The 27,783-nt window shown below is 37.4% G+C and overlaps 1 protein-coding gene across 6 annotated transcripts in view; it reads left to right on the forward strand.

Moving 5' to 3' along the window:
• KIF21A (kinesin family member 21A) overlaps positions 1-20,060 on the forward strand; it is a 163,591-nt gene extending 143,531 nt beyond the window's left edge. For all 6 annotated transcript variants that reach the window (XM_030939744.1, XM_030939746.1, XM_030939747.1 and 3 more), the window contains 4 exons: positions 2,895-3,012; positions 11,279-11,449; positions 12,727-12,926; positions 19,294-20,060. In XM_030939744.1, the coding sequence (XP_030795604.1) occupies positions 2,895-3,012; positions 11,279-11,449; positions 12,727-12,926; positions 19,294-19,387 (583 nt within the window). In that variant the 3' untranslated portion in view covers positions 19,388-20,060. The remainder of the gene's footprint in view (positions 1-2,894; positions 3,013-11,278; positions 11,450-12,726; positions 12,927-19,293) is intronic.
• Positions 20,061-27,783: the final 7,723 nt, after the last annotated feature.

Genomic DNA, 27,783 nt, shown 5'->3' on the forward strand with positions numbered 1-27,783 from the left:
TTTAATCTCCATTGCTTGGAAAATAAGTATATAGGGGAAAAATAAAATTAAAACATTACAATTTCTTAATATTTGCCTACAAGTCATGTTGTATACTAGAAGGAAGCCAAGATTCTCATCCTAGTTTTACCAGTACTCTTGATAGAGTTATTTTTGCAACATCACTTAAATATCTTATATCTTAAATGTTTTCATTGATAAAATTAAATTAACAACTTGAGCATAAAGTCCTCACAGAATTTTTGTGAATATAAAATAAAATATATGTAAACTATGAAGTATTAAGAAGATAAAATAGTTAAAAAGAAAAAAATGATAAATTAAAATTTAAGGCATTACATCTTTCATTCGATTTTTATTTCCTATGAAGTGTGAGTTTTTTTCCTTTAGTTGAGTGTTTATGTTAGCTTGTTTTCTAGTTCTTAAAATTTTGGCAGCAAAATTTTACATTGACTTATTAGTTAACATTGACTTATTAGTTAACAAATATTTATTCAACCCAAATATGTCAGGCATTGCACCAACAGTGTGGTGATTACTGACAGTAAAGATAGAGCAAGACAAATATGGCTGGTTGTGAACTCCTGGGCTCAAATGTTTCTGACACCTAAGCCTCCCAAGGTGCTGGGATTACAGGCAGGAGCCACTGTGCCCAGCCTTGATCTACCTTCTTAGAGCTCATCTTATAATGGAGGATAAAGGCCATTAAACAGGCTATTACAGGATTCTTAGTAACATTTTCGATTCAGGTAACATGGGGTGCCTCTCATCCAGAAGGGATTTGCCAATGGTAAATCAAATGGATTTTTTTTGAAAAACTTTGAGAAAAACTAGTGTTATAATTTATAACATTTAAGGCATGTTACAGTATGACTGACAAAGTATAATAAACATAATTTGTAGATAAATAGATAAGAGAAAAACCATGGTCCTAAATACTATATTATAAATAAAATGTAGAAAATTGAAAACAGTACTTTTTTAAGAAAATGAGAAATGAGGTGAGGACTTGGCTTATTCTTGAAGATACTGAATTTGACTGATAGTAAGAGCACCATAGAAGAAATAGTCAAAATCATGACACAAGGCAGAAAAGATACCAGCTTTTCAAAATCTTTGCACTGTTTAATTTGCTGGTTGATTTCAGTAAGATATTACTAATTAAATGTAGATCTTAACAAAGGAACTAAAAGAATATTTTTTAAGAAACTGTAATATCTTAAAAGCTAGATATATGTCTTTATTCCAGCAGCTTGATTTGAGGTAGGACTATGAAACAAAGGTTCATTCTTACCCTCTGACAACTGACGTTACCCAGTTTTCTACCAGCCACATAGCTGGTCATTTTCATATCTTTATAATAATTGATGAAATTATTTTGACCACTTATTTTCTGATGTACACATCCACACATATATGTGTGTACATAGATATACGTATGTATATATGTGCATATATGATGTACTTGCACTTACGTGTATTTGTGAAAATGTGTGTGTAATAAAATAATTTTACTTTCTCAGTATTGTTACTGATTTTGTAATTACATCAGTGATATCATCATTTTATTTGAAATTCAAATTGGACCTAATCGGTCCTATTCAGACATTTAGCAAATTAATGTTTAGGTGGATTTAGGTTGGAGTTAAAACTAATCATTTTTTAGACTTCTGCTGCCTTTTTGCTTGCCTAAATGATGTTAGTCAGCTTTAGAATAACTGATTTATGACTCTCTCATTTGCATCATAGATTATATTAGTTTTGACTAATTTGAACAGAGTTTCGTAGATGTGGAGCTAAAATGAAAAAAGCTGGTGATGCTGTATGTCTATTGCGGCACCATTCACAATAGCAAAGACTTGGAATCAACCCAAATGTCCATCAGTGACAGACTGGATTAAGAAAATGTGGCACATATACACTATGGAATACCATGCAACCATAAAAAAGGATGGATTCATGTCCTTTGTAAGGACATGGATGAAGCTGGAAACCATCATTCTCAACAAACTATTGCAAGGACAGAAAACCAAACACCACATGTTCTCACTCATAAGTGAGAATTGAACAATGAGAACACTTGGACACAGGAAGGGGAACATCACACACCAGGGCCTGTTGTGGGGTAGGGGGTGGGGGGAGGGATAGCATTAGGAGATACACCTAATGTAAATGTCAAGTTAATGGATGTAGCACACCAACATGACACATGTATACATATGTAACAAACGTGCAGGTTGTGCACGTGTACCCTAGAACTGAAAGTACAACAAACAAAAAAAAGAAAGAAAGAAAGAAAAAAAAAAAGCTGGTGATGCACACCTGTAAGTCCCAGCTACTGGGGAAGCTGAGGTGGGAGGAGGATTGCTTGAGGCGAGGAGATTGAGACTGCAGTGCACCATGATCATGCCTGTGAATAGCCACTGCACTTCAGCCTGGCAACATAACAGAACCCCATCTCTTTTTTTTTTTTTTTTCTTGAGATGGATTCTCGCTCTGTCGCCCAGGCTGGAGTGCAGTGGCGCGATCTTGGGTCACTGCAACCTCCCCCTCCCAGGTTCAAGCGATTCTCCTGCCTCAGTCTTCTGAGTAGTTGGGATTACAGGCACCCGCCACCACATCAGCTAATTTTTGTATTTTTAGTAGAGACAGGGTTTCACCATGTTGGCCAGGCTGGTCTCAAACTCCTGGCCTCAGGTGGTCTGCCCGCCTTGGCCTCCCAAAGTGCTGGGATTACAGGCATAAGCCACCGCACCCGGCCCAATACCCCATCTCTAAACATATAAAAAGAAAAAAGAAGTGAACTTTTTATGAAAGAACGTAGGTTGCCTATGTTGAGGCTTAGTCCCATAAGAAATATTTTTAAATAAAACCATTATTCTTTATTTTTAAAGGTTTCAGTCTACAGGAAAGTTAACAGGACACCTAGGCCCTGTTATGTGCCTTACTGTGGATCAGATTTCCAATGGACAAGATCTAATCATCACTGGCTCCAAGGATCATTACATCAAAGTATGTATAAGAGACTTTCTGAATTATATTTGTCTATTAAGTGATAATTTTGAAGTATTCAGATTCATCTAGGACCTCTTTCTCTTAATTTTCTTTCTTCCTTTCTAGTCTTTGCTTTTTCTTTTTAATCTTTTCCTCATTCATAGTTAGTGGTTTTATCTTCTTATTATTCAATCATGCATTCTCATTTTTCATAGAAGAAAGGTTGGAAACAATTTTAAAGCTCTTTTAGCTCAGTCTTCCAACTCATACATGAGTCTTATTGTCAAGATCTTTTATCCTGAAAATATTATGATCTTCAGAATTTTTTGAAATTAGCAGGTAAGGTAAGGAAAGATGCACAGTTTGATTCTAAAAATGTTAAATTTAAATGTTAAATGAAATACTAATAAAGGAAATTCACATGGCTAGAAGGCCATTAGAAATTCAAGTCTAGAGTTTAAGTTGTGACTAGAGATGTAGGTTTGGGAGCCATTCAAAGAGAACCAGATGTTCCAGGAGTTAAGAGTTGATGATGTGGCCAAGGTGGAGAGAAGTTGACTGGGAACTCAGCCTTGGGGAATATCTGTGAGAACCAATAGGAAGAAGGTAAGAAAGAGAGGTAGGAAGAATGTAAGTACTCATTCTAGAAACTTTGATTAAGATATGAGAAATGGGTTAATGACTTGAAAATAGAATGGTTAAGAAAGGAGCATTTTATATCCTAGAGACATGAACATATTTATGTACTTAGGAATTGGGCTTAGTGGAGAGGGAATGAGTGAGGAGAAAACTGAAGTGGTGGCAATTGATGAAGGTGGTAGGGGGAGTTAGATCATAGATGTGAACATTGAAGATAAGTAAGTATACTTTAGCTTCTGATAAAGAAGGGAAGGGTAAGAAGAAGTTTGAAGATAAAAAGAAACCTTTAGAATGGAAGAGAGTGTCTAAAAAGTTTATTTTTTATTACACTAGCCTTTTCAGGAAAGCACAAGGTTATGGGCCAAGAGAGATGAGGGCAACTGAGGAAGGTGAAAAGGTTTTGAACAGCAGCTTTGGGGAATTGGAGATGACCTCTGGGACTGCAAAGTTACCTAATAGTCATTAAATAATAACCATATTTTTTATTGAATTTCAACTGGATTTATGTGTAATATTTTTATTATTAAACATATCATTTGTACAGTTATACATAAAAAAATATGGTTTCCTTTATTTTTTTTTCATACAGAACATTCTTTATTTATTGAGCATTTACTATGTGCCAAGTACTTTTCATGCATCTCATCACTTAAGCCTATCAGCATCTCCAGCAACTATTGGGTAGGTAGGATCCATGAGCCCATTTTGTAAAAAGAAAACTGAAGTCCAAAGCATTTAAGCAACTTGCCCAGGACTTGAACTCAGATCTATTTGAAATTCCATTCAGATGTTTAACAATACTAAACTGCCTCCCTCCATTGTACCCTGAAGCGAGTCATATTCTTAGCTATGTGTCCCAAGCAGGCATATGTGGAGTATTTTATAGCTGTGTGTACCATTTATAACAACTTCTTCATGGTGGTGTGAGGCATTTCAGAGCATTATATAAGAAAGTCTGTTCATGTTTGTGCTGTTTTTAAATTAGACTTGGTGCAAGCCAGGAAGAAGCCAAGGGCATTTTTTTATTATTATTATACTTTATGTTCTAGGGTACATGTGCACAACACGCAGGTTTGTTACATATGTATACATGTGCCATGTTGGTGTGCTGCACCCGTTAACTCGTCATTTACATTAGGTATATCTCCTAATGCTATCCCTCCCCCCTACCCGCTCCCCACAATAGGACCCGATGTGTGATGATCCCCTTCCTGTGTCCAGGTGATCTCATTGTTCACTTCCCACCTATGAGTGAGAACATGCTGTATTTGGTTTTCTGTTCTTGCGATAGTTTGCTGAGAATGATAGTTTCGAGCTGCATCTATGTCCCTACAAAGGACATGAACTCATCCTTTTTTATGGCTGCATAGTATTCCATGGTGTATATGTGCCACATTTTCTTAATCCAGTCTGTCACCGATGGACATTTGGGTTGATTCCAAGTCTTTGCTATTGTGAAGAGTGCCACAATAAATATACGTGTGCATGTGTCTTTATAGCAGCCTGACTTATAATCCTTTGGGTATATCCCCAGTAATGGGATGGCTGGGTCAAATGGTATTTCTAGTTCTAGATCCTTGAGGAATTGCCACAATGGTTGAACTAGTTTACAGTCCCACCAACAGTGTAAAAGTGTTCCTATTTCTCCACATCCTCACCAACACCTGTTGTTTCCTGACTTTTTAATGATTGCCATCCTAACTGGTGTGAGATGGTATCTCATTGTGGTTTTGATTTGCATTTCTCTGATGGCGAGTGATGATGAGCATTTTTTCATGTGTCTGTTGGCTGTATGAATGTCTTCTTTTGAGAAGTGTCTGTTCATATCCTTTGCCCAGTTTTTGATGGGGTGTTTTTTTTCTTGTAAATTTGATTGAGTTCTTTGTAGGTTCTGGATATTAGCCCTTTGTCAGATGAGTAGATTGCAAAAATTTTCTCCCATTCTACAGGTTGCCTGTTCACTCTGATGGTAGTTTCTTTTGCTGTGCAGAAGCTCTTTAGTTTAATTAGATCCCATTTGTCAATTTTGGCTTTTGTTGCCATTGCTTTTGGTGTTTTAGACATGAAGTCCTTGCCCATGCCTATGTCCTGAATGGTATTACCTAGGTTTTCTTCTAGGGTTTTTATGGTATTAGGTCTAACATTTAAGTCTCTAATCCATCTTGAATTAATTTTCATATAAGGAGTAAGGAAAGGATCCAGTTTCAGCTTTCTACTTACAGTTAGCCAATTTTCCCAGCACCATTTATTAAATAGGGAATCCTTTCCCAATTTCTTGTTTTTGTCCGGTTTGTCAAAGATCAGATGACTGTAGATGTGTGGTATTATTTCTGAGGGCTCTGTTCTGTTCCATTGGTCTGTATCTCTGTTTTGGTACCAGTACCATGCTGTTTTGGTTACTGTAGCCTTGTAGTATAGTTTGAAGTCAGGTAGCATGATGCCTCCAGCTTTGTTCTTTTGGCTTAATATTGCCTTGGCAATGCAGTCTCTTTTTTGGTTCCATATGAACTTTAAAGCATTTTTTTTCCAATTCTGTGAAGAAAGTCATTGGTAGCTTAATGGGGATGGCATTGAATCTATAAATTACCTTGGGCAGTATGGCCATTTTCACAATATTGATTCTTCCTATCCATGAGCATGGTATGTTCCTCCATTTGTTTGTGTCCTCTTTTATTTCACTGAGCAGTGGTTTGTAGTTCTCCTTGAAGAGGTTCCTTACATCCCTTATAACTTGGATTCCTAGGTATTTTATTCTCTTTAAAGCTATTGTGAATGGGAATAATTCATGATTTGGCTCTCTGTTTGTCTGTTACTGGTGTATAAGAATGATTGTGATTTTTGCACATTAATTATGTATCCTGAGACTTTGCTGAAGTTGCTTATCAGCTTAAGGAGATTTTGGGCTGAGACAATGGGGTTTTCTAAATATACAATCATGTCATCTGCAAACAGGGACAATTTGACTTCTTCTTTTCCTAACTGAATACCCTTTATTTCTTTCTCTTGCCTGATTGCCCTAGCCAGAACTTCCAACACTGTGTTGAATAGGAGTGGTGAGAGAGGGCATCCCTGTCTTGTGCCAGTTTTCAAAGGGAATGCTTCCAATTTTTGCCCATTCAGTATGACATTGGCTGTGGGTTTGTCATAAATATATCTTATTATTTTGAGATACGTTCCATCAATACTGAATTTATTGAGAGTTTTTAGCATGAAGGGCTGTTGAATTTTGTCAGAGGCCTTTTCTGCATCTCTTGAGATACTCCTGTGGTTTTTGTCTTTGGTTCTGTTTATATGCTGGATTACATTTATTGATTTGCGTATGTTGAACCAACCTTGCATCCCAGGATGAAGCCCACTTGATCATGGTGGATAAGCTTTTTGACGTGCTGCTGGATTCGGTTTGCCACTATTTTAATGAGGATTTTTGCATCGATGTTCATCAGGGATATTGGTCTAAAATTCTCTTTTTTTGTTGTATCTCTGTCAGGCTTTGGTATCAGGATGATGTTGGCCTCGTAAAATGAGTTAGGGAGCATTCCCTCTTTTTTTATTGATTGGAATAGTTTCAGAAGGAATGGTACCAACTTCTCCTTGTACCTCTGGTAGAATTCGGTTGTGAATCTTTCTGGTCCTGGACTTTTTGTGGTGGGTAGGCTATTAATTATTGCCTCAATTTCAGAGCCTGCTATTGGTCTATTCAGGGATTCAACTTCTTCCTAATTTAGTCTTGGGAGAGTGTAAGTGTCCAGGAAATTATCCATTTCTTCTAGGTTTTCTAGTTTATTTGCATAGAGGTGTTTATAGTATTCTCTGATCGCAGTTTGTATTTCTGTGGGGTCGGTGGTGATATCCCCTTTATCATTTTTTATTGTGTCTATTTGATTCTTCTCTCTTTTCTTCATTAGTGTTGCTAGTGGTCTACCAATTTTGTTGATCTTTTCAAAAAACCAACTCCTGGATTCATTGATTTTTTTGGAGGGTTTTTTGTGTCTCTATCCCCTTCAGTTCTGCTCTGATCTTAGTTATTTCTTGCCTTCTGCTAGCTTTTGAATGTGTTTGCTCTTGCTTCTCTAGTTCTTTTAATTGTGATGTTAGGGTGTCCATTTTAGATCTTTCCTGCTTTCTCTTGTGGGCATTTAGTGCTATAAATTTCCCTCTACTCACTGCCTTAAATGTGTCCCAGAGATTCTAGTATGTTTTATCTTTGTTCTCATTGGTTGCAAAGAACATCTTTATTTCTGCCTTCATTTTGTTATGTACCCAGTAGTCATTCAGGAGCAGGTTGTTCAGTTTCCACGTAGTTGAGCGGTTTTGATTGAGTTTCTTAGTCCTGAGTTCTAGTTTGATTGCACTGTGGTCTGAGAGACAGTTTGTTATAATTTCTGTTCTTGTACATTTGCTGAGGAGTGCTTTACTTCCAACTATGTGGTCAATTTTGGAATAAGTGCAATGTGATGCTGAGAAGAATGTATGTTCTGTTGCTTTGGATTGGAGAGTTCTGTAGATGTCTATTAGGTCCACTTGGTGCAGAGTTGAGTTCAATTCCTGGATATCCTTGTTAACTTTCTGTCTCATTGATCTGTCTAATGTTGACAGTGGGGAGTTAAAGTCTCCCATTATTATTGTATGGGAGTCTAAGTCTCTTTGTAAGTCTCTAAGGACTTGCTTTATGAATCTGGGTGCTCCTGTATTGGGTGCATATATATTTAGGATAGTTAGCTCTTCCTGTTGAATTGATCCCTTTACCATTATGTAATGGCCTTCTTTGTCTCTTTTGATCTTTGATGGTTTAAAGTCTGTTTTATCAGAGACTAGGATTGCAACCCCTGCTTTTTTTTGTTTTCCATTTGCTTGGTAGATCTTCCTCCAACCATTTATTTTGAGTCTATGTGTGTCTCTGCATGTGAGATGGGTCTCCTGAATACAGCAAACTGATGAGTCTTGACTCTTTATCCAGTTTGCCAGTCTGTGTCTTTTAATTGGATCATTTAGTCCATTTACATTTAAGGTTAATATTGTTATATGTGAACTTGATCCTGTCATTATGATGTTAGCTGGTTATTTTGCTCACTAGTTGATGCAGTTTCTTCCTAGCATCAGTGGACTTTACATTTTGACATGTTTTTGCAATGGCTGGTACCAGTTGTTCCTTTCCGTGTTTAGTGCTTCCTTCAGGATCTCTTGTAGGGCAGGCCTCGTGTTGACAACATCTGTAAGCATTTGCTTGTCTGTAAAGGATTTTCTTTCTCCTTCACTGATGAAACTTAGTTTGGCTGGATATGAAATTCTGAGTTGAAAATTCTTTTCTTTAAGAATGTTAAATATTGGCCCCCGCTCTCTTCTGGCTTGTAGAGTTTCTGCAGAGAGATCTGCTGTTAGTCTGATAGGTTTCCCTTTGTATGTAACCCGACCTTTCTCTCTGGCTGCCCTTAACATTTTTTCCTTCATTTCAACTTTGGTGAATCTGACAATTGTGTATCTTGGAGTTGTTCTTCTCGAGGAGTATCTTTTGGTGTTCTCTGTATTTCCTGAATTTGAATGTTGGCCTGCCTTACTAGGTTGGGGAAGTTCTCCTGGATGATACCCTGCAGAGTGTTTTCCAACTTGGTTTCATTTTCCCCGTCACTTTCAGGCACACTAATCAGATGTAGATTTGGTCTTTTCACATAATCCCATGCTTCTTGGAGGCTTTGTTCATTTCTTTTTCCTCTTTTTTCTTTAGACTTCTCTTCTCACTTCATTTCATTCATTTGATCTTCAGTCACTGATACTCTTTCTTCCAGTTGATTGAGTCGGTTATTGAAGCTTGTCCATTTTTCACATAGTTCTCATGTTATGGTTTTCATCTCTATCAGTTCTTTTAAGGTCTTCTCTGCATTGATTATTCTAGTTATTCATTTATCCATTCTTTTTTCTAAAAACTAAGGTTTTTAGTTTCTTTGCACTGGTTACGTAGTTCCTCCTTTAGTTCTGAGAAGTTTGATCAACTGAAGCCTTCTTCTCTCAACTCGTTAAAGTCATTCACTCTCCCGCTTTGTTCCGCTGCTGGCAATGAGCTGCGTTCCTTTGGAGGGGGAGATACGCTCTGAGTTTTTGAATTTCCATCTTTTCTGCACTGCTTTTTCCCCATCTTTATGGTTTTATCTGCCTTTGGTTTTTGATGATGGTGACGTACTGACGGGGTTTTGGTGTGGATGTCCTTTCTGTTTCTTAGTTTTCCTTCTAACAGTCAGGACCCTCAGCTGTAGGTCTGTTGGAGTTTGCTTGAGGTCCACTCCAGACCCTGTTTGCCTGGGTATCAGCAGCGGAGGCTGCAGAAGATAGACTATTGCTGAATAGTGAGTGTTGTTGTCTGATTCTGTCTCTGGAAGCTTCGTCTCAGGGGTGTACCCCGCCGTGTGATATGTGAGGTGTTGTTCTGCACCTAGTGGGTGATGTCTCCCAGTTAGGCTACTCAGGGGTCAGGGACCCACTTGAGCAGACAGTCTGTCTGTTCTCAGATCTCAACCTCTGTGCTGGGAGATCCACTGCTCTCTTCAAAGCTGTCAGACAGGGGCGTTTACCTCTGCCAAGGTTTCTGCCGCTTTTTGTTTAGCTATGCCCTGTCCCCAGAGGAGGAGTCTACAGAGGCAGGCTGGCCTCCTTGAGCTGTGGTGGGCTCCACCCAATTCGAGCTTTCAGGTGCCTTTGTTTACCTACTTAAGCCTCAGCAATGGCCCCTCACCCAGTCTGGCTGCCACCTTGCAGTTAGATCTCAGAATGCTGTGCTAGCAATGAGGGAGGCTCTGTGGGCGTGGGACCCTCTGGGCCAGGTGTGGGCTATAATCTCCTGGTCTGCCATTTGCTAAGACCCTTGGTAAAGCGCAGTATTAGGGTGGGAGTTACCCGATTTTCCAGGTGTTGTGTGTCCCAATTTCGTTTGGCTAGGAAAAGGAATTCCTTCCCCCTTGTGCTTCCCAGGTGAGGCGATGCCTCGCCCTGCTTCAGCTCTCGCTGGTCGGGCTGCACCCACGGACCAGCGCCAACTCTCCGACGTGCCCCAGTGAGATGAACCTGGTACCTCAGTTGAAAATGCAGAAATCACCCATCTTCTGTGTCACTCACACTGGGAGCTGGAGGCTGGAGCTGTTCCTATTTGGCCGTCTTGGGCGTGCTCCCTGGTTTCCTTTCTTAAAAACCTATAGACACAAAGCATGTAACATGCAAGCAAAAGTAGTGTTAAAAAAAGGGTACTGGTTTATCCTCAGTTGTCATTCATGTCAGGTTAACTTAATAAAACTTCCATAACAACAAATAACAAAACAAAACAATAATTAAGATCTAGGGCCATGATGCACGCCTGTAATCCCAGCTACTTGGGAGATTGAGGTAAGCGGATCGCTTGAGCCTGAAGTTAAAGCAGCTGTGCAGTGTGATTGCACCTGTGAATAAGCACTGCACTCCAGCCTGGGAAACATAGTGAGACCTCATCTCAAAATAATAATTAAAACAAGTAAAAAGAAAAAATTTAACAAACCAGAAACAGTAGGTAACAAAACAAGTCATGTCTGATTATCATACATGTGTATGTGTTTCTAGGACCGTACAAATATTTGTGTTTGTTTGCAAGTTAAATAGGATAACTGCTTTGTTTCTACCTTTCTAGATGTTTGATGTTACAGAAGGAGCTCTTGGTACTGTGAGTCCCACCCACAATTTTGAACCCCCTCATTATGATGGCATAGAAGCACTAACCATTCAAGGGGATAACCTATTTAGCGGGTCTAGAGATAATGGAATCAAGAAATGGGACTTAACTCAAAAAGACCTTCTTCAGGTAATGCAGAACCTTTTCATGGTTTAGAGTGGGCATTTCAACACGATCCTGTAGCCTGTAGAAGTTGAAGAGCTTCTATGTAGATTTTTATCATTTATGGATAATATCAATCAGGCCTTTTTCTTGAAGAATGTTTCATCCTACCCAGAGTTCTTCATTGGGAGAAGGGAAACATTCAACATTGAATAATACCTGCTAGATAAGAGAAGAGATGCTGATAAGAGTTGAAAGATCTAGGGTTGCTCCATGCATGTGTTTATTAAATAAAATCAGCCTGGGAGTAGTGCAGTTGCAGTTTCTCATTTTGTTTTGCTTTTGTTTTATGTACACATATTCCAAAGAGTTCTAAGTTTAGCTAAAGTCAAGAGTAATATAAATAATTCCTTATCTATAAGAGCATTTTCATGCATCTAAGAGTGGTGGTTCTCTCATTTCCTACAAAATGATAGTTGGGTTGAATAAATTCAAATATTGGTGTCTTTTCCTAATTCCCTGGAAAAGAAATTAGTTAACAGATTAAATTCTTTTCAATTTCAAGTTTTTCCTTATATATACATATGTGTGGGTATGTATATGTAGTAGTTGCTTCCACTTTCCTGCTTGTAATCAGCAGATGAAAACCAAACAAATAAGAAACATAAATATTAATAGGAAAAACTTGGCAATAGATACATATACAGTGTTACATTAAAAAGCTTTTTAAAAATAAACATACATTCATGATTATAATTTTATATTTTGCATATAAATACATTTATGCATGAAGTATAGTCATATAGTCTAATCTTGTAATTATTGTTTACTCATCATAAAATATATAGATTACCTCTGGTCTTCTACAGAAATCGTCAGGCCTCTATATTCTCTATTGAAAGTTTAAACTAGTGATATTATGAGCCAGTCCTTATAATCCACATACCAGGTTGCAGTTTTCAAACTTGCTTTATTTAATACATTTTGGAGAAAGGTAAGATATTTACTGCCCATGAAGAGGATATGATGCTCGAAAATTCTATATACTTTCAGGATCTTTTACATTCTGTAGATTATAGCCCTTAAATGCTGACAACAATGATGAAAATTAGTGAGGCAAGTTGGGAAGCAAATTACCCATTTATTTCTTTAAATCACTAAGAGTGATTGCATAGAAAGTAAACTTTATACAGGCAATTCTGAATATTAAGTTTTGCAACAAAATGTTTTTCAGTTTATTTTCGTGTGAAAATGTCAGTTTGGAAGCTCTCCTTAAGCTGCTAATTTCACTTTTTTTCTTTTAGCAAGTTCCAAATGCACATAAGGATTGGGTCTGTGCCCTAGGAGTAGTGCCAGACCACCCAGTTTTGCTCAGTGGCTGCAGAGGGGGCATTTTGAAAGTCTGGAACATGGATACTTTTATGCCAGTTGGAGAGATGAAAGGTCATGATAGTCCTATCAATGCCATATGTGTTAATTCCACCCACATTTTTACTGCAGCTGAGTAAGTTTTCTTATATGATTTTTCTCTATATTGGTTGCTTTTGTTCAGATTTAATACATATGTTGTAAATATCTAGAAACATTGAATATACAAAATCCTTATAATCGTTCTAATGTCTGTTTTAAGATGTCTTACTTATATTTTCTGATATACACTGTGGGCACTGAATTTAGGCACCCAAGTTACATGACAATACTGTTACTCCTGTATAGCACTCTGCTTATTTTAGGAAGTGTGCTGTCACATGTTTCCTTGATGGTTTTGACTTTTAGAAAATAATGACTAATTTCTAAAGATTTTTATTTTCAGAAAGGCAACAAATTTGCCATTCTTCATATTTGGAACAAACTATTTAAAAACTCTCTCTGCTTCCTCCTCCCTTTAAAGTATAAGTACATAGTAATAACATCTGCTTCCACCTGCTTGTGGATGACTGGATTGATTGACTCATTTGTTCATTCACAGTGAATCTCCTAAGTGCTGGGAATTGTTCCAGACTCCTGGAAACAGAGCAGTGAGCAAAACAGATTCCAAACCCAGTCTATATTCTTATGAGAAGAAATGGAAAATACATTAAGTAGAGTGTGTTAGATGGTGACAAGTGCAATGGTGAAAAATAAAAGAGAGAAAGGGGATGGGATTTTCCTAGGGCAGGGTTACAAAACAGGGTGGTCAGTGAAGGCCTCATGGAAAAAGTGACATTTAAGATACTTGAAGGAGGTAGAAAGATGTTGTGACCGTAAAATGACAGTTTATATATATAAATGACATTATATATAGTACACATATATGTACTTTGAAAAGGAAAGTGTATGTATTATATAATGTGAAGTATAGGTCTCATTCAAATAAAATGTAATTTCCTGTGAATATCTATCTAAAACACCTCCCAATTTTGTTTGTGTACAATTTATATCTATTTAATTTGAGCACTGACTTTATTCAGGGTGTCCCAAATGCATGAACACGCTGATTTTATTTTGAAGCCTTTATTCCTGTGTCATTTCTTTGCATTTGTGTAGTTTCCATTGAATTTCTCTTTTCATTTAGATTTACTTTCGTCTTGAAGGTGCATCAGAGCCGATTTATTTTGTTTTTCTAAGGTGCTTACCTTTGATGCTTCATTGATGCTATTTCTAAGATGCATTACTTTCTGAACAGTCACCACTTTTGCTTACTTCCTTGGAAACTTGTTGTGTCCTTGAAAATTTACCGGCTATATCTCACATTGACTGTGGGACACCCAATACAAAACTTACTATTGTATATCAGTGAGGCCTGGGGATCGACATGTAATGTAATTGTACTTACTTATCTTCCAGGATATGGTCTCAGTTTTGAAGAGCTAAACTTTTTTTTTTTTTTAACTTTTATTTTAGGTTCAGGGGTACATGTGCAGGTTTTTTATGTGGGTAAACTTGTGTCACCAGTGTTTGTGGTTCAGATTATTTCATCACCCATGTGCTAAGCCCCGTACCCAATAGTTACTTTTTCTGCTCCTCTCCCTCCTGCCACCCTCCACCCTCAAGTAGGCCCCAGTGTCTGTTGTTGCCTTTTTTGTGTCTATGAGTTCTCATCATTTAGCTTCCATTTATAAAAGAGAACATGTGATATTTGGTTCTCTGTTTCTGCATTTGTTTGCTAAGGATAATGGTCTCCAGCTCCATCCATGTACCCACAAAATATGTGATCTCATTTATTTTTATGGCTGCATAGTATTCCATGGTATATATGTACCACATTTTCTTTATCCAATCTGTCATTGATGGGCATTTAGGTTGATTCCATGTCTTTGCTATTGTGAATAGCGCTGTTATGAACATTTGTGTACATGTGTCTTTATGGTAGAATGATTTATATTTCTCTGGTATACACCCAGTAATGAGATTGCTGAGCCAAATGGTAGTTCTGTTTTTAGCTCTCTCAGGAATTGCCACACTGCTTTCCACAATGGTTGAACTGATTTATACTCCCACTAACCAGTGTATAAGTGTTCCCTTTTTCCTCAACCTTGTTGACATCTGTTATTTTTGACTTTTTAATAGTAGCCCTTTTGACTGGTGTGAGATGGTATATCATTGTGGTTTTGATTTGCATTTCTCTAATAATGTTGAGCTTTTTTTCATATTCTAGTTAGCAGCATGTATGTCTTCCTTAGAAAAGGGGCTGTTCATGTCCTTTTCCCACTTTTAAATGGGTTGATTGTTTTTTTCCTTGTAAATTTGTTTAAGTTCTTAAGATGCTGGATATTAGATCTTTGTCAGATTCATAGTTTGCAAATATTGTCTCCCATTCTGTAGGTTCTCTGTTTACTCTATTGATAGTTTATTTTGCTGTGCAGATGAAGAGCTAAACTTTTTCTCAGCTTTCTCAGTGTATATCACATGCAAATATGTCTACTACATGTTTTCAAAATCACAGGAAAATAACCAAGAAAATCAGAAGGACTTTTAAAAAATTAGTTCTACTTATTTGTTATTTAACAAATATTTATATAGTGCTTACTATGTGCGAGGCATTGTTCTAAGTGCTTTGCAGACATTAACTCATTTAGTCCTTAGAATAACTCTAGAAGTTAAGTATTGTTATTATAATCTCTATTTTACAAGTAGGGAAACTGAGGCACTTTATAACTTACATAGATAATTTCATCATACCTGTCATTTATGGATCTGATATCATTGATTTTTCTCATAATTACTGGTGTCATTATCTTCTGCTGCTTTTCATGTCAAGTAATATTTTATTAAATGTTAGACATTGTAATATTTTGAGTGTCTCAATTTTGTTGTACTTTGTATTCCTTTAAGGAGTATCAGGCTTTGTTTATCAGGCAATTGGATTACTTGTGGTTCAGTTCTAAGTTTTTAACACTTGTTTTTAACCTTTGTTAGGTAGGTCTAGAGTAGCCATTACTCTGGGGTTAGTTGGCTGTCCTATGAAAGTTTAACTCTTCCTGCAATTCTACTGAATGTCCCAGGTGTTCAGTGGTATCTCTCTACTATACCTGGTCAGAAATTGAACATCTCATAGCCCTCTATGAACTCTGAGAGGTTTTCAATATATAGCTTCCTGGTAGCTGTTTGTTGTCTGACCTTATAGTTGCACTCTACTCACGTACAACTTAACATTCAGTCAAAGACTTTAGGAGACCCCATGTAGATTTGTAGAGTTCTTTCCCTGCATAGATCTCTCCTCTTCTCTACTTTCTGGATTTTGTTTTCTGTTTCTTCAACTAAGTGCTCCTGTGATTCTCTGCTTGGGTTCCCTCTCACTTTGCTGTGGTATGCAAAATGCTTCCAGGCAGACAGCCGGGGCTATCACACAGCATCTTCTTTGTTTCCCTTTTCTCCAGGATCACAGCCTCGCATTGCCTGTTGCCCAATGTCTGAAAACAGCTGCTCCATAAATTTTGTCAGGTTTTCTCTTTGTTTACAATAGGGGGGTTAACCTGGTGTGAGTTACTTATGGCTAGTAGTGGAAATTTAATCATCTCAAACTTAACATATCCAAAATTGAACTCCTAATCTTTTCAAGAAACCTACTCATTCTACAACCTTCTCCATCACAGTTGATGGCTTCCCTGACATTTCTGTGCTCAGGACAGAACCTTTCATTTCTCCCCTTATTTTGTACTTCATATCTAATCCATCATCAAGTCCTGTTAGTTCTACCTTTAAATTATGTCTAGAATCTAACCACTTCTTACCACACCCTCTACTTCTTCACCAGACTTAATCACCATCAGCTCTTGGATTACTATAATAGCCTTCTAAACAAAGTCCTTTGCTCATATGTAGTCTACACTCAACACAAAATCTAGAATGATCCTTTAAAAGCATAAGTTAGATCATACTCCTTCTCTATTCAAAACCCTACAGTCGTCCTCCATTTCACTTAGAGTTGAGTCCATACTTGATCTTGCCATCTGAACATCTGTTTTCACCCTTGCCATATCATCTGGTACCCTCTGGCTTGTCCTTTTCTTGCAACCCCAATAACCTCTTTGCTGGTCCTTGAACATTCCAAAGCCACTCCTGCCCGAGGGTATTTGCCCTAGCTGCTCTTTTGGCCTGGAATGTTTTTCTCTCAAATGTCCTGACCTTGCAAGTCTTTCTTCCTCAGTAAAAATATCCTGGCCATTTTATTTAAAATTGTAATCTCGCCTATCACCTAGCACTCCTGGTCCCCTTGGCTGTGCTCTCCTTTTTTTTTCACTCCTGTGGCACTAATCACCTTCTAATATACTCTATAGTTTAATCATTTATTATGGTTTATTGTCTGTCTCCTTTTGCTAGAATACATGATCTACAAAGGCAAAAGGTTTGAACTTTTAAATTTTATTTTTGTTTTTTTAAAGCAGCATATCCTGGCAAGGTGCAGTGGTTCACGCCTGTAATCCCAGCACTTTGGGAGGGCGAGGTGGGCGGATCACGAGGTCAGGGGATTGAGACCATCCTGGCTAACATGTCTCTGCTGAAAATACAAAAAAAAATTAGCTGGGCGTGGTGGCGGGCACCTGTAGTCCCAGTTACTCGGGAGGCTGAGGCCGGAGAATGGTGTGAACCCGGGAGGCGGAGCTTGCGGTGAGCAGAGATTGAGTCACTGCACTCCAGCCTGGGCGACAGAACGAGACTCTGTTTAAAAAAAAAAAAAAAAAAAAAAAAAAAAAGGCATATCCCAAGCACTTAGAATGCTTAAAAAAAAAAAAAAAAAAGCATATCCCAGGGTGGGTGCAGTTCCTCATGCCTGTAATCCCAGCACTTTTGGGAGGCTGAGGCAGGTGGATCATGAGGTCAAGAGATCAAGACTGGCCAACATGGTGAAACCTCGTCTGTACTGAAAATGCAAAAAAATTAGCTAGGCATAGTGGCATGCGCCTGTAGTCCCAGCTGCTCAGGAGGCTGAGGCAGGAGAATCGCTTGAACCCAGGAGGCGGAGGTTGCGCAGAGGAGCTGAGATCGCGCCACTGCATTCCAGCCTGGCAACAGAGCGAGATTTTGTCAGAAAGAAAGAAAGAAAGAGAGAGAGAGAGAGAGAGAGAGAGAGAAAGAGAAAGAGAGAGAAAGAAAGAGAGGGAGAGAGAGAGAGAGGGAGAGAGAGAGAGAGAGAAAGAAAGAATATCGAGAGGGAGAGAGAGAGAGAGAGAGAAAGAAAGAATATCGAGAGAGAGAGAGAGAGAGAAAGAGAGAGAGAGAGAGAAAGAAAGAAAGAATATCCCAAGCATACTTGGCATGTAGCAGGTTCTCAGTAAACATTTGTTGAGTAAATGGTTGAGTAAATAAATACAATGCTTGAATGGGTGGATAAATGAAAATATTCCCTTGCTGTTATCAATGTATGTATGCTGTGTGGGATGGTGAGAAGATAACTGATTAAAATCTAGAAAGCCTGGGTTCTAGAAAACCTTTGCTGTGTTACATTGGCACTCCACTAAACCTTTTTCCCTTGGGATGGAATACATAATCTCTAAAGTGCATTTTAACTATTAAATTCCATGGAAATTCTTATTATTTTTTTTACTTTGGGTTAATCAGGAAATTGGAAAAAGAAACATTTCTGTAAGCCATGAGAGATATGTTAAGAAATGTGATTGTCTAATGACAGTATTCACCTGCGAGGGCAACAGAAACATGTTTTCTCAGAAATACTTTTTATAAAAAATTTAAATTTCAATTAACAATAACTGTATATATTTACAGGGCATCAGAATTCCTTTTAATCTTCTACATTCTGTGCCAGGTGGAGTATTAGTTCACTTCTCAATAGCCTGTTGCTTTTTCTGTAGGCTTGTTTGCTGAGTTTACCCAAAGATATTTCTTCATGACTTTGCTATATTCACTAACTCCCTAGAAATCCTGCCCCAGCTTTCTCCCTGCCTAGAAGCCTCACTGTGACCTGCAGGCTGTTTTGCCTGAAGACTTCTGACACTATGTCAAATCACATGCTGTTTTTTGAAATAATGAGTGCAGATCCAGTGTTAAAGAAATATGGCTCTGGAGCCAGACTGCCTGGATTCACATCTCAGCTGTGTCACTCACTTGTGATCTGGGCCTCAATTAGCTCTTCAATAAAAAGGGGATTATAGCAGTAGCTATTGCTAATGGTAGTTAAACGGAATTAAATGTGTTTTAACATATGTAAAGGGCACCTGGTAACAATGCCTGGTTCATAGTAAGTCCTTGATAATATAAGCTCTTATCATTATTAAGGTATGTGTTTGCTATATAAATGAGACAATGCATATTTGTACTTGCATTTCTTGAAAACCTATGTAGAAAATATTTCCATGATAAGTAATTATAAGAGCTATTTCTTTATCTTTCTGCCTTTGTTCATATATCCATGTTTTATTTATTTTTTGTAGTGATCGAACTGTGAGAATTTGGAAGGCTCGCAATTTGCAAGATGGTCAGATCTCTGACACAGGAGAGCTGGGGGAAGATACTGCCAGTAATTAAACATGAGTGAAGATAAGTTGTAAACTGAATGCTGTGATAATACTCTGTATTCTTTATGGAAAATTTCCTGCACTTATTAGGCAAAACGTATGAATGGGATTAACTGGAAAATATATCTGAATTCAACTGCTGACTATAACTTATATTCTAATAAAATTGTGTACTATCCTGTGTGCTTAGTTTTAAGATCAACCAATAGATATATATCCTACAATTGATATATTGCTTTATTCGCACTTTTATTGTGGCTGAATTTTTGTGCCTATCTATAAAACACACCTTCAAATTATTTGAATTACAAGACGTCTGCTTTTGTGACAGTCAGAAAACACACCTGGAATACAATGCAACCCACTGTTAACTCATTCATATAGTTTATTCAAATGATTTATGTATTTAAACATATTGAAAATGTTAGTCAAATTGTGGTTTGCTTGTCAGGTATTTTTATCAGTCTGTAGAGGGTTCCCAAATTTCAAAGCTCTTTTAATGTAATGGACAAAAATAAGATATGAGAATATTATTGATGAATTTTCATAAGGTGTAATTGATCTTAATCTACTAACAGAGAAGGGTAAACAGTTTGTGTTAAATGTTGGCATTTACTTGTATTGACCAAAGTTTTGCAGCTCTACTATATTCTGTGCTCAGGACTAAAATGCTGTTAAATTGTTTTTTTTTTTTTTTTTTTTTTTTTTTTTTTTTTTTTTTTTTTCCAGTGCTGTGCATATTTCCTGTGATGGGAAACATTGTTGATGTCCTAACAGAAATATATTTTGATCTATTTTCCTATGGAGTTGTTTCTATTATCACCATTTAATTTTGTTTTTATTTAATAGTAGTATTTCCTTCCCTTTTATCTAATTTTTTTATATGCTGCTAAATATATTTTAAATACACTATGTTTGCAAACCTTGGTAGCTATGGTGAGAACTATTATCATCTGTGGTGGGAAAAGCTATGTAAATAGGTAGATTGTATAGAGAGACTGTCTTGTGTTGTGCCTGTATGAATTTTTAAAAGCTGTTGATTGGATTTTGCAAAAGGATGTATAATATTTCTGTCTGTCTAGAATATTAATTTGTAAATTCTGCAAGTTTAATTTTTAGTGGATGGTATAACATTTGAAAATATTGTCTTATGTGATTTTTTTCCCCTGAACATATTTGCTTGTAAATGAAAACTTAGCTAGGGCTTAAATAAACATGTTGCTATGAAATTATTTTTACTGTATTGTTCTTTTTCCAAATTTCAAGAGAATGACCAGTCTTTGTAAAACTTTGTTTTATCTTTGTGTGATAGAAGAAAAGGCATGTTTTTGGTTATCTGGCAATCTGTATGCATTCCTTTCTTTGCTTACTAGATGTGAAATATTCTTGAGAATTTTAAACAGTAACCTAATCTTGATGAACCGTGGAAACTCACTATTTAAAGCAATTAAGTTCAACTGTGTAATTTAGGAATTTGAACATGGGTGATAAAACAAAGCAAAAAAAAAAAAAAAATCCTGTAAACATTAAGATAGTGGTGACCTGTTTTCTAGAGAAGAGAAGGGGTGGCTGGTGACTGGCAGGTGTCACAGCAAGTGAGTTGGGAGGGTAGGCAGGGTGCTTCTGGGGTCCTAGCAATGTTGTAATTTTTGACCTGGGTCCTAAACTTAAGCACTCACCTTCTATATACATGTTAAACTGTAAGTATATTTCTCTGTCGTATTTTATGTATGTGTATATGTTCTAAGTTTCATAGCAAAATAATTTTTGAAAAAAGTTTTAAGGAAGATATTTTCCTGTAAGGACAAAACTCCACTCCTTTGTAATTTTGCCTCCTTCCCTGAAAGAAGGTACCATGCCAAGATCTGAAAGAGACTTCAAGACTATTTTAATTTCAAGTCTCTTGCAGTGTTTCTTTTTTGCAGGACTATTGCTCAATAATACATTAGTTTGATCATTGACTTATTCAGTGGATGTTTAGTGAGCATACACATTGCCAAGTATCGGGGGTGAAAAAATAACAAAACTGAGAGACACTTGCCCTCTGAGTAGAGTGAGATAATAAAACCAGTATTTATATAATAGCTTGGTAAGTGCTCGGATAAAGTCCAGGGTGCTTTAGCACCTATTAGAGGTATCCAAACTTAACTGCAAATCCAATGAGAGGTCCTGAGCACTGTGTTTGGTTGTGCAAAATACAAAGTTCAGTGTCTAATTCTACCTTTTAAAATGCTGGAGGCTCAGCTGGTGTGGATCTGATTTAAGAAATTCAAAAGCATATGTAAAAGAGGCAGCCTTCTTTAAAAAATTTACATTTTGAAACATGTTAACCCCTAAAGATCCCATTCAGAAATGTTAAAATAAGTATTAAAGCAGTGAGATAGTGCCTGTAAGATTTAAAATGGATTACTCCACACTATGTATTAAATATATGTTTGTTCCCCCCCCACACACAGAATAGCCTCTTCTTTTTTTTTTTTTTTTTTTTTTTTTTAGAAGATATGTTTCTGGTTTTAAATTCAAATCTCTAAAAGTTAGCTAAGAAATAATTGCAAGATTTTGCATATTAATTCAGCTCTACCTTACATGCCCACATTTATTATTTAACTCTCAGGTGATGTGGAGTCTTTCATAAAAATTTAAATTAAATAATCAACAAGCCAACAACTTGTTTCATGCTGCTATTTGCTACTTTTCCCAAGTGTTTCCCATACCTTAACTCAAAATGATTTCAAATTCTGTTTTCAACCTCATAATAGGTTATTTTTCTGCTTTGCTATTGGGGATTTTATTTGCCAACTACTGTGCAGATGCTAATGGCTGGGATTTTGTATTTATATTATGTATAAATATAAAATGTACAGATTGCTGTGTATGAGTGTCAGTATACAAAAATAAGAGTTGTCTATCCTTTCAGTTTTTAACTATAGCAAGATGCTTAACCACTTTTAAAATATGCTGCCATTAATCTCTCCTTTTATTTTTTAGTATTTTGATGAGGATAGTAATTATAATAGCCAACATTTATTGAGCATTTACTTTCTGCTTTTGTTTGACTGGACATCCCCTAAAGTAGGGGAATCTAAAATGCCTTCTCCCAAGTTCGGAGATGTTTAATTGTGAATAAATAGTATGCATCCTATAATTGATGAAATATAGTACTACATATTGCGGGGGTTTCTGCCAAACAGATAAAAATAGTGACAAATGTTGTCTATATCATATATGGTAGATAACATGATTCCAAACTACTTCTAATATGCTTTAGTGTATGTTAGATTTAGGAAAAGCAAAGACCACATTTCCCAGACTTGCTTCCAACTGTGTCCCACATTTAACCTGCCTTACACCAAATATATAAATCCAGGCAAGAGGTAGAGTGAGGAGAAACCAGTGTTTTTGCAGCGCAATTTTAGAAGCTTTTTTTTTCCAGTGGCAACAGTGACAGTGTCCCAGCTGGCTACTAGCTGTGGGTGCTGCGAGACCAGGCATAAGTACGTCTTTTGGTTGGCACCCAGCTGAGCTGCTGGTCTTGGAGTCAACAGGGTAGAGGGGCAGTGGCTCCCTAGTTCCCCATCATCCTGACTGTGGTGGAAGCACTTATCTGATAGACTAATTCTGGGAGATAACCTAGCACTTGCTTCTCTAATTCTAAACATTTTGTAAGCACCCATTTTCCTATGATAAATTCCTTCCTGCTTAAACCAACTGCAGTGTTTTCTGTATTTGCAATTGAATTGTAAAAGTTCTACTATCCCTTTTTATTTGTAACCTGTGTTTTAAGATATGTCTTCTATTTATTTTTTCCAGACTCTAAGTTAGTTCTCAAAAATGACCATCCTCTTTTCTCATTAATCTATGTAGTTGTTTTCACTTGGAAATCAATACTTTTCAGTTGTCTGGAGTCTTCCTATGTTAGAATAGAATCTCGTTAAGTACTATGATTCTTTATGGAAGTCATTGTCTTCGCTCTTCTCTGGCAGGTCTATGTTCCAGAGCCCCCAGGAATTATTCTGCTTTGTCCTTCATCCTCCAGTTGCTCAGTTCTTCTTAGGTATGCTGTGTGGGTTTTGTTTGTTTGTTTGTTTGTTTTGTTTTGTTTTTCCCCTACTTAATAGTTCTGTTTACCCTGAGTGGTTGGGGCTGGCTGGTGCTAGGAGCATATAGTACTCTACTCTGATAGGTCTGCAATTTACAGCAAATTGTCAGTTCTCTATTGAAACCCTGGGAAATCCCTTCTGCTCTTTCTTGTCTCCCAATCTGTAGGTGTCAGCCTTCTCCAGTACGTGCAGCTGCCTCAGAGTTCTGCTGGGCCTGCAAGACTTCGCACACCCTCTCAGGACAGCAGGCATTCAGAGATGCCGCTGTTTCTTAAAGGCATCCACAGTGCTGCTGTCTCTGACCACCCTATTAGACAGGCTTCTCGGGTTTTCGGCCCTGTCCAGTGTTTTATTCAGGAGAGTTGGAGTGCAGAGATCATAGATAACATTTTCATGCTTCATCACTCATGGCAACCATTTAACGCCATCACTGGAAAATATGCAACAAATAAAAGCTGAGTGATAAGAAACCTAATTTCGGTTAGGACTGCATTCACCTGCATGTACCAGGAACCTGATTAGGGTGTGTGTTATCCTCTGACTGGATTTTAGGCAGTTTTTATAATTAGGAGTCTCTACCAGAGGTAGGCAACTAGGGGTGTCTTCTACAAGCCTCAGGAAAGACAGGAAGTGGCTGAGAAAGTAATGCAATTTTCATCTGCTTTGGCCGTTAACTGAAGGATCCTAAAACAGGGTTGGTGCAAAAGTAATTGCAGTTTTTGGACAATGAATTTTAAATCATGATAACTCAAACGCATTTATTAATTACAAAAAATAGAAACCATTACAATAAATACATTTTTTGCCAATGAGAAATAAGTTCATTTATTCCTATAGCATAAAAATCTGTGCTTCAGTATTCTTCAAACTCTTGGAAAGAATTTTCTACATTCTGCTGGTTGTGGAAGGGTTTTCCCTGCAAAAACTTACCGAGATGCTTGAAGAGCAGTAGTTGGTTGGTGAGAGGTCAGGTGAATACGGCAGATGAGGCAAAACTTCACAGCCCAGTTTGTTCAACTTTTGAAGCATTGGTTATGTGATATGTGGTTGGGCATTGCTGTGGAGAAGAGTTGGGCCCTTTCTATTGACCAATGCCGGCTGCAGGCACTACAGTTTTCGGTGTGTCTCATTGATTTGCTGAATGGCTTCACCAGGATTCAGAAAGCTGTAGAGGATCAGACTGGCAGCAGACCACCAAACAGTGACCATGAACTTTTTTTGGTGCCAGTTTGGCTTTGGAAAGTGCTTTGGAGCTTCTTCTCAGTTCAATACTGGGCTGGTCATCGCCAGTTGTCATATAAAATCCACTTTTTGACACACATCACAATCTGATTGAGAAATTGTTCATTGTTCTTGCGTAGACTAAGAAGACTGCATTTCAAAACAATGATTTTTTAATTTTTGCTAAGCTCATGAGGCACCCACTTATTGAGCTTTTTCACCTTTCCAGCATACTTCAAATGCCGAATAACTGTAGAACGGTCGATGTTGAGTTCTTCGGCAACTTCTCCTGTAGTTATTAAGAGGATGGGCTTCCATGATTGCTCTCAGTTGGTCGTTGTCAACTTCTGATAGCTGGCCACTACATTCCTCATCTTCAAAGCTCTCGTCTCCTTTGCAAAACTTCTTGAACCACCACTGCACTGTATGTTTGTTAGCAGTTCCTGGGCCAAAAGCATGGTTGATGTGAGTTGTCTCTGCTGTTTTACAATCCATTTTGAAATCAAATAAGATTGATTTAATCGAGTTTACTTTTTGTCTGATATCACATCCATAGTTTAAAATAAGCATAAGGTAAATAGCAAGTAATAAGTCATTAGCAAAAAAAAAAAAAAAAACATAAAGTGAGAAATGCACATTAAAATGATGTATAACATAACCACATTTATTTAAGAATGTATTCCAATATCAAATGGCACATTCCAACAATACAAAAAAAATCACAATTGCTTTTGCACTCACCTAATACTTCACTTCTTATCTGAGGAGAGCCATATCCCAGTCTATTCCTACCTCCTTTTCCCTAGACTTTCCTTTCCTATCTTTTTTTTCTTTCTTTCTTTTACTTTTGGAAAGATTTGTGTTGATTGTTGTCAGGGAATCCCCCACAGACAAAAAAAAACTCCATGAGAATTATCCTGCCACATGGGTGGAGGAGATTTTAATTGAGACAGCTCAGCACCAAACAAGGAATCAGGAGGACTCTGTAGTATATGTGGCAAAGATGTCTAATTTCTCCCTCTACCAATCCTCCTTTTCCTTTTAGTAATAGAAGCCTGTGGATTCTAGCTGAACACTTGCTGCCTAGCCAGAGATGACATTTTCCCCCCCATCTTGTAGTTGACCACGACTGTGTGCTATTGTTCTGGCCATGAGATTGATATGGAAGTAATGTATGCAATCTCTGGTCCTACTTTAAAAAAAAAAAAAAAAAAAAAGGGAGAAGTGCTTGGCCTTTACTTTCTCTTTCCCCTTTGCACTGACTGGGATATGGAAGTGGTGATGATGAACCAGCCATCACAATGCCGATGAGGACAACATCTGGCTGATGTTAGAACAACATAATAGAAGGAACCGAGACCCTGTGTGGCCTGGTGAAACAGAAATTCCTCCCTGTCCTGGAGGAATCAAACTTGAAGGTCAGCAAAGTTTTTTTATGTAAAGGGCCAAATAATAAATAATTCAGGCTTCGTAGGTCACATATTGTCCCCATCATACATCCTTGTTTTTACAACCATTTCAATATGTAAAAATGATTCTCACCCTGAGGACTATACAGAAAGTCTGGCACCAAATTTGGCTCACAGGTTACAATTTTGTCGACTCCTTCTGTGGATAATGTTACATGGGAGAGAGATAACATCTATCTTTTCTGAGCCAATGAATTGTAAGATCCTTTGTTTCAGTACTCTTAACAAATATGGTGTATAGCCATGCAATTAATGATTTATAACAAAATATATTCTAGGAAAGATTTTCCATAGAGAGGGAGTGGATCTCTCCTGCACGGCAAAACCCAGACATATAAAACATCCCTTGTCTTCAGAGCTGTCATGTACTGCACAACTTAATAAGGTACCACTCACCTTTTAGACATTGTACATTTATACATCTGTTACAAGTTTAAGGCAGATGGCAGTAAATCATCTTGTACTAAAAGATATAAAAAACACAATGACAGATTTTTCAGCCTATGGAAGTAAACTGTATTCAGAAAGGCGGTTTTTCTGAACAGTAGTCTCTGATAGTGAACTCTTTTTTTTTTTTTTTTCAATTTTTTTTTCAATTTTTTTTTCAATTTTTTTTTTTTTTTTTTATTATACTTTAAGTTCTAGGGTACATGTGCATAACGTGCAGGTTTGTTACATATGTATACTTATGCCATGTTGGTGTGCTGCACCCATCAACTCGTCAGCACCCATCAATTCATCATTTATATCATGTATAACTCCCCAATGCAATCCCTCCCTCCTCCCCCCTCCCCCCTCCCCATGATAGACCCCAGTGTGTGATGTTCCCCTTCCCGAGTCCAAGTGATCTCATTGTTCAGTTCCCACCTATGAGTGAGAACATGCGGTGTTTGGTTTTCTCTTCTTGTGATAGTTTGCTAAGAATGATGGTTTCCAGCTGCATCCATGTCCCTACAAAGGACGCAAACTCATCCTTTTTTATGGCTGCATAGTATTCCATGGTGTATATGTGCCACATTTTCTTAATCCAGTCTGTCACAGATGGACATTTGGGTTGATTCCAAGTCTTTGCTATTGTGAATAGTGCCGCAATAAACATACGTGTACATGTGTCTTTGTAGTAGACTAATTTATAATCCTTTGGGTATATACCCAGTAGTGGGATGGCTGGGTCATATGGTACATCTAGTTCTAGATCCTTGAGGAATTGCCATACTGTTTTCCATAATGGTTGAACTAGTTTACAATCCCACCAACAGTGTAAAAGTGTTCCTATTTCTCCACATCCTCTCCAACACCTGTTGTTTCCTGACTTCTTAATGATTGCCATTCTAACTGGTGTGAGATGGTATCTCATTGTGGTTTTGATTTGCATTTCTCTGATGGCCAGTGATGATGAGCATTTTTTCATGTGTCTGTTGGCTGTATGAATATCTTCTTTTGAGAAATGTCTGTTCATATCCTTTCCCCACTTTTTGATGGGGTTGTTTGTTTTTTTCTCGTATATTTGTTTGAGTTCTTTGTAGATTCTGGATATTAGCCCTTTGTCAGATGAGTAGGTTGCAAAAATTTTCTCCCATTCTGTAGGTTGCCTGTTCACTCTGATGGTAGTTTCT

This window comes from Rhinopithecus roxellana, chromosome 10 (assembly GCF_007565055.1).
Source record: "Rhinopithecus roxellana isolate Shanxi Qingling chromosome 10, ASM756505v1, whole genome shotgun sequence".
Taxonomy (NCBI): Eukaryota; Metazoa; Chordata; class Mammalia; order Primates; family Cercopithecidae; genus Rhinopithecus; species Rhinopithecus roxellana.